Below are 7,665 nucleotides of genomic sequence, written 5' to 3'. Positions count from 1 at the left end.
TCATTACTTGATGAGCCTTGTGAGTCCCCACCTGGTGAGATCCCCAGCCTACCTCCACTCCCAAAATTCCCCACATGACCTACCGCGGAGAGGATTAAAGCAATACTTAGCGATGACATCATTTCCACTAAGGACGGTGGTCATCGGAGGTATCTGGTTCAATGGGAAGGAAAGCCGGAGACGGAAAACATGTGGATCGACCGAGATGAGCTACAGAGACTAGACCCTGACTTACTAAAGTGGTACGAGAGCTCTATATATGCTTACTCGACCGGGTCGAGTTTTCTCCCACCTGGGGAGAATGATGAGGACATCGTCAGAGATTGCGACACATGTACCATCAGGAGATGCCGGAGATCGACGACCACGATCATGATCTTTATTTTCATCATTTTATGTAGTAGTTTATTTGATTTTTATGTTTTTCCGTTTTTGCCCTTATGGGTATTTGGTCGTTATTGTAGCCCGAAGGGCATTTTAGTCTTTTGCTTTCTTGTCATTTTGAGGCCTATTTATATTTCCTTTTCTTATGTAATAGTTTTAGTTTTTGATGAATGAAGAATATTTGCCACTTATGATCTCTTTGTGAGTTCACCCTCCTCGATCTCTTAGTGAGTTCGTAGGAGAAGCTAGATCTCTTTGTGAGTTCTAGATCTTCTTGTTCTACCATTTTTCTTCCTTTATTTCTTGTGATCCATTCGTCGTCGTGGAGATTCGGGTTGAAAGCATTTGTGAAGAGTGGAATTCACGCTTGAATCCAAAGATTTTCCCTTACTGATTTCCCTCTCTTGCTCCTTGCCGCCGCCCACTCCAAGCTGTCCAAAACCGCCAGCCACCCTGCCTCCAATTTCTGCCGGCTAGATCAGCCACCGCCGGCCAGCCACCAACCTCCCTCCGGCCAGCCCCTTTCCCCCACCGGCCAACCCAGCAGCCCTCTCCCACCGCCTCTTTCCCCCTTGACTTCCTATGGTTTGAATTTCAAATTTCGTTTAAACACTTTTCTAATTGGCTCCCTTTCATTATGGGATCTCATTAATGAAATTAAATCCTAATTTGAATTTCAAATTAGATCTTCCTCTCATTTTAAATTGTGGGAAGTTACCTAAGTCACAATTAAATCTGAAATAAAATTCAGATTTAATTGAATTTCTTACTTAAACTTGGGCCCCACTCTCATAACTCCCAAACCTCCCTCTCCTCCTCATATGGCCGGCCACTCTTAGTGTAACATCAGATCTGCTCCAGGATCATCCGGGCCGATCGAGATCGTCCCGGGACGATCAGTTCACAATTTGTTCCAGATTCTGTACAGAAGTTACAGGAATGATTTCCTGTAGGGATCGTCCGGGCAGATCAGGGATCGTCCCGGGACGATCAGTTCATGGCAAAAGTCAGAGAGCAAATCGTCCAGGAAATTAATTATCGTCCTGAGAAATCGTCCCAGGCCGATTGGATTTTGGTCAGATCGTCCAGCACGATCGTGCGATCGGTCAGGCCGATCAGAAGGTTATTTAACGAAAATCAGTCGTTTTGAAGAGAGAATTTTGGTTATCTTTTGCAAGACTCTTGTAATTCTTAAATGTAATCACTGCCGTTAACATAATCTATCACGAAGTTTCTTGAATCCAACTTGAGTAAGCTAGATTTTATCGTTAACATTGCAAAGTTAAACTCTCATTAATCTCTAACGTGCAATTCATGTTTCACCGCATGTTGTATCACATCAAATTAATATAATCAAATTCGAAGATTTGCAGGATTGACATTATGAGTGCGAGCCCTAAAATCCCATTTTTTACAAAAGAAAAAATATGTTGAGTGAACTCTAAATCATATCAACACATTATACCTATCTTCATTGGTTGCTCTCGCCCCACATGACATATTGCTACTAGTGCTCGCAACTCGCCACATGATATCTTAGACATGTCTCGACAACCCTCGCTCATGCTCAATCGGTTGCTAGCTATGTTCATCGCAGCTAACTCAAACGCAGAAGGTTGTCACGCTCTCGATCCTGTTGAATCCCCATGCTCTTGCTGCATGCTACCTAGCATTTGGTCTCCCTTCACTAGGCCTTTTGCTCTTCGCTCACATGATCTCAAGCTCCATCCTTGTTTTCATGCTGACCATCTCTGGTATTTCCCAATGGAATCTCATCCCCACCTTCCTTTGTGGATCCTGACTTCCATTTCACTTCGTGGGGCTTCCCCTCAAGCTTTGCCTCCTTTTCCAGTGACGGTTGCTAGGACATTGTAGATTTACTTCACACCTCTTCTCTCCTACTGTCCCCTCATGCTAAGCTCAAGTCTTCCTCTACCTATCAGGATGAACTTGCTCTAATTTTCTGAAGTTAGAAATTGCAGATTTGGTAGTTCCATACTCCCACATAAGTCTGCCCAAGTTTAGAAATTCTTCTCACTTTCATGTTAGATATACACCTTCATTGATGATTTCTCTATTAAACTTCTTGATCGTTGCCACTAATAAAAAAACTAGCATTGTAAGTACATTATTTAAGACTTCTCTCTCCTCAATCGTATTATGAGAATAGTCTCCCTATGCATATGCTAAAGTGGTCTCCACACTTTGATATCTATAAGGAGCCTTCCATTATCTAAATATGAGTTATTTTCCCTCATATTTGTGTTCACTTCATCAGTCAATTTACACTTTACTCAATGAGATCACCACCAGACTCTCTCGTCTATCTATGACCCATGCTCTGGTCAAAATCAATTTTTATGCCCCTTTGACTAGGGAGATTTGGATCGCACTCCTATATGGTTATTCAAAAAAATTGGAATTTAAGGGTTTGTCATCTTATTGTCAATGTCGCAAAATCTTTTATCATAAAAATGTTGTTTTCTTTAAGCCAATCCAAGCTTCTTTCTCAAGAGGGAAAGAAATGTCTAATTAAACCAAAACTCTATACACTGCCAACTTGGAAAGCCTAATAGTAGCAACGTCCATCTAAAAAGTGGTTTGTCAAAAATTAAACCAAAGAGTACAAATTGAAATGATTAAAATAGTTAATCCAAAGATATGAAAATAAACTCAAACTGGAGTGATAGGAGATTTCTATAAAACATTCAAAATAAGATGTCTGTTAAGCATATAAATTAGGAACCCATTCACATAATATGTTCTCCGAGAGAAGACCTTGAATAGTTTAATTCTAAAGATGGCTTAGCGAGAACATGATGAGAATCGATAACAACCCAATTTCAATCCCCAGCCAAACATAAAACTACGAACCTTAATACTAAGATGATACTGCAAAAACATGCCAATAATAGAGAGAAATAGGGCAAAGCCACCTCAGAGATCTCCTCATCAAACAAAATGAAAGTTGATTTTTCTAGAGAGAAAGATTACTTGTGATGAGTAGTTTTAGGCCAGATTAAAAATGATTGGGAGAGTCGAGCCAAGGTACATGACCCTTCTCAACTGCCTAATAGCCTCAAAAAATGATCAGGGAGCACAAGGCAATGGAGATCGCACAAAGAAAAGCCCCAAGAGCTAGAGTAACCAAAGGAGAAGCATCAGAATGTGGTCAAACTAAGGGAGCAATCAGAGAAATATATATAATGCATGCTGACGGAAGATTTGAGGATAAAAGGAACAAGGATTGAACACACAAAGTAGAGGAGAAGAAGTTGAGCAAAGGAGAGCCAAACCTAAAAAGGGAACGACTATAAGTGCCAAGACCGAAGTTGGTATATGCACCAACACCAAGGGGGTAATGCCCCTTAACGGAACCTCAAGTGTCAAGCACATTGAGCCGGTGCAAGCTAAGGCAGAACAAAAACCTGGATGTCATATCCACAACAACGATGAAACATGAATAGATGGCGTGACCCCAAGCACAATCAGAAGAGGTGAGCTCGCAAACACAAAGGCCATGCCACAAGTGCACAAGAAGCACAAGCACATAGATAGCACCCAAGCAGCACCACAAGCACGCGGGAGCAATGATTGTGCACAAGGACTAAGGGCGAGGGAGGTAACGAGCTTGCACAAGTTTGGCCGAGTACAACAGAAGCAACGTCGAAGATAGAGTACAATCCAATATTTGATAAACTATATTAGATATTTTAAAGGTAAATGATGTTATCCCTCACTTTGAATAACTAAACTGCATAGTTAGGATAACATAATACAAAGTTTCCTTCATGGGAATTCCTTCAATACTTTAAAAAAAAAAAAAACATTGTTTTTGGTATGTCAAAAGTTTTTTTTTTTTTTTGAGTCAACAGATATATCACTAATATATAATGATGAATTAATATCACTTCAAAGAGTTCCAAGCCACTCAAAAAAGGGCACAATAATCATAAACATCTAAAGTAATTTTCAAGCAAAGTAGAAAACTGAAACAACATTATGCATTTCTCCTATTAAAACTTATCAGAACAACTTCATATTTGTGATGTACAAAAGCTAAGCTATGTCTAACCATGCTTATGCTCATGGCTGTGATGCTGATGATGATGTTCATCATGGTGATCATGATCATGTTGCTTATGTTCATGGTCATGTTCCTTATGATCTTCTTTTGAACCTTCCGAACGAACAGTGCTCTCTATCCTATGAAATCGTGAAAAAAAAGATAGATTACATTAAAGAAAGAAATGAAGCTTGTAACCCCAAAAAAAATTAAAGAGAAAACCAATAAGACTCTTGCCTAATTAAACACATCTAACAATGAACCTGGGATGATACATATAAAAACTGGCAGATATCTAGAAATCTGATTTCCACTAATAAAGATAACTATAGTCATGAGTGACATAACAAAAGCTAGGAAATATAACTTGACCCAGCCTCTTTTGGGAGACAAATGGCCGCTGAAAGTCAAACCACTAGGAAACTAGGAAAAATTTAGCCATAGGTACCTACAGTGTGTGGCTGAGCATGAAAAGACGGAAAAATCACTTAAATGGATGATTATGAAAGGCTATGTCCAAGATCAGAAGACTCGTTAGAAAGGAAAATCATACCATCTTTCTCAAATGCTAAGCAACAAAATCAGTTCAAACAGATTTGAAATGAAAAATTAATAACTAGCTCCTAGGACTATTTAGTGTATGTATATATGTATAATTAAATTTCAAAAGGCCCCCCTGACTATTCGCAAGTGGCCAATATAATCCCAGAGTATTACATTTCTCCATTTTAGTCTTTCAATTATAAAAAAATGATTTCAATTTATTCCGCCCCCATCAATCAGTGGGCTTTGGCGCCTATATATTGGCAATCCATGGAATGAAGGATGCCAAATATGCCTAATAGCAAGTGTGCAGCTGACTTCTTTCATTTAATGTTGTAAGTTCCTCCTGCAACCTTTCTTGAGTTCAGCCATCAAGTCCACCCTTCACCATAAGGATCAATCCTTTGTTGTGGTCCCAACTATTCTCTTCCCAAATCAGCTATCTCCTCATAACCAATCAGATTTAGTTATTCAGAACACACAGATTGAATGATTCATGATTGATGTCGTCAGACTGTTACCAATGTCCCACAGATTCACCCTACAACAATTGGCCCTTATGAGGTGTTTTGTTTCCTGTTTTGCATGTAATTAAGTGTGCTTTAATGGTTTTCCTTCGGGATGACTCTCATTATAGCCTATGTAACTCCTACTGCGAGTGCAAACATACAACAACAAAAATTACAGCAAATTTGACTTATGTTCCTCACTTCTTTTTCATTCTTTACAGTATCAGAGTAGGAAAATTATCCTTAGATTGTTTTTCTTCTTGCCATAGGTGTTGCTCAAATCCTAGGTTACAATTTGCCTCTTCATTACTCCTTCAAAAAATGTCCAAAGTTATATTAAATCCTCCTCCTTCATTCGAACATCAATCAATTCAAAGCTCACATGAAAGTCATCACATTCAAATCACCACCATCTAATTGAATGATGATAACTTCCTTCGTTAGTTTCAACCGGTTTGATTGTGCATCAGGATGAGAGGAAAGATCAGTTAAATCATTAGACACACAAAGAAGCCGACGTGAGGGACTCAACTTATGTCGTTTGGGTTAAATCATTGGAGACACAAATATTGGTTAAATTATCTCTGCTATTCCACTACCGAAGAGTTGTTAGATAACATCTAAAAAATGTACTCTAATTTGGAAAATCAATCCCAAGTATGAATTAATCCTGCGACTTTGGGAAATTTGCCAAGGTGAGTATTCAATAACAAGATATATTAATTTTTTTAAAGGATTTGGGAAGACTTAGACTTGTTTAATGATTATGACTGGAAGTCAACCAAAGACTTCAATTATTATAAAATGATAGTAGACATTGGTCACATTTTTAAGAGTTTTGCCTGTTTAAACATTGAGTATGATGAAGCTTATGATATATGGGAAGTTTTCGCGGAGGTGCGAAGAGAAAAAAGTTATGGACATGTGATACTTGGAAAAAGAGCTAATGGGATTAATAATCTAATTGAAGGCTCTGCATTAGCTATTCCTAAAGCACTAATTAATCACAAGACATCCAAATCAATTCAATTGAGAACAAAAATAACTTGCAATATGACTAGTGTGGGAAACCTCATCATATAAGACATATTACAAATTACACAACAAGCCCCCAGTGGCAAATCTACCAAACCTATCAAACAAAATACTCCTACACAACATTAAGTTGAATCATCTCCATTTAACAAAGAGCGGATAAATATTCTTAAACTGCTAAAATCTCATTCCTCATATAATACTCCTGTTAATTATGTGACACAAGTAGAGATTTTTTGGCACTTTCTATTCTTAAAAAATTAATCTTAGACTTATGGATTCAAGATAATCTAATCATATGATCAGTAACTCATTTTTTAGTTTTTATCTCCCATGTCCTAGTTCTGAAAAGATCAAAATTGATGATGGAAATTTATAATCCATTGCTAGCAAAGGATACATCAAAATATTATCCTGAATAATGTTTTAAAAGTACCCAAACTTGTAGCCTTCTTTCCATTGGAAAGCTTTATAAAGAAACATGATGGTTGATTAGAGGTGGAGAAATTAAAACTCAAAGGCAAGGTGGAGAAAGAAAGAATTAGACTAAAAAAATAAATGGAGCTTCAATTAATAATGTTTTTTTTAGTTTTTCCTAAAAAAGTAGCGCCTTATTTTAAAAAGGACAACATAACCGGTCTTGTCTCCATGTGGAATTTTCCACCACAATTGGCTTCGAAGATATCCTTGAATGAAATCTCTAGAAACGATGGAAAAAAAACATATGATCTAGCTCTCACTCTGCAGAAGAATATTATGGTTGAATCAATGATAAACAAAACCAACTTAACAAAAATAGTAATATACCTTTGCATTGCCTATGCCCTGATAGAAAATATATGACGATTGAAGTAATAATAAACAAACTCTTCAAGGGAAAAAGAGCAATATACACATACATTTATAGAAAAGAATGAATTATTCAAATAAATCACTTGGTTAAATTTGCTGAATGAAATAGCCAGCCTTATGAGGCATCTTTTGGTCATAACTCTTAAGCACTCGATTTGAAAATAAACAGTTCTAACAAATCAATTGACAAATAAAGGCAGCCATGATGGAAACTGAACATCCTAGAAAACGTTTTACTTGAATTGCTAAATTATGAAAACTCATAAAACCATCAAC

At 37.5% G+C, this 7,665-nt stretch overlaps 1 protein-coding gene across 1 annotated transcript in view; it reads right to left on the bottom strand.

The window, feature by feature from the left end:
* Positions 1–7,665, bottom strand: part of LOC110104010 (P-loop guanosine triphosphatase YjiA) — a 31,486-nt gene that overhangs the window by 3,817 nt on the left and 20,004 nt on the right. Inside the window, exon 7 of the mRNA XM_020832939.2 lies at positions 4,460–4,590. Coding sequence (XP_020688598.1) covers positions 4,460–4,590 — 131 coding nt within the window. The remainder of the gene's footprint in view (positions 1–4,459; positions 4,591–7,665) is intronic.

The sequence above is a fragment of the Dendrobium catenatum genome, unplaced genomic scaffold (assembly GCF_001605985.2).
Source record: "Dendrobium catenatum unplaced genomic scaffold, ASM160598v2 fragScaff_scaffold_847, whole genome shotgun sequence".
NCBI classification, from domain to species: Eukaryota; Viridiplantae; Streptophyta; class Magnoliopsida; order Asparagales; family Orchidaceae; genus Dendrobium; species Dendrobium catenatum.
This window is presented reverse-complemented; position numbering and strand designations above follow the sequence as displayed.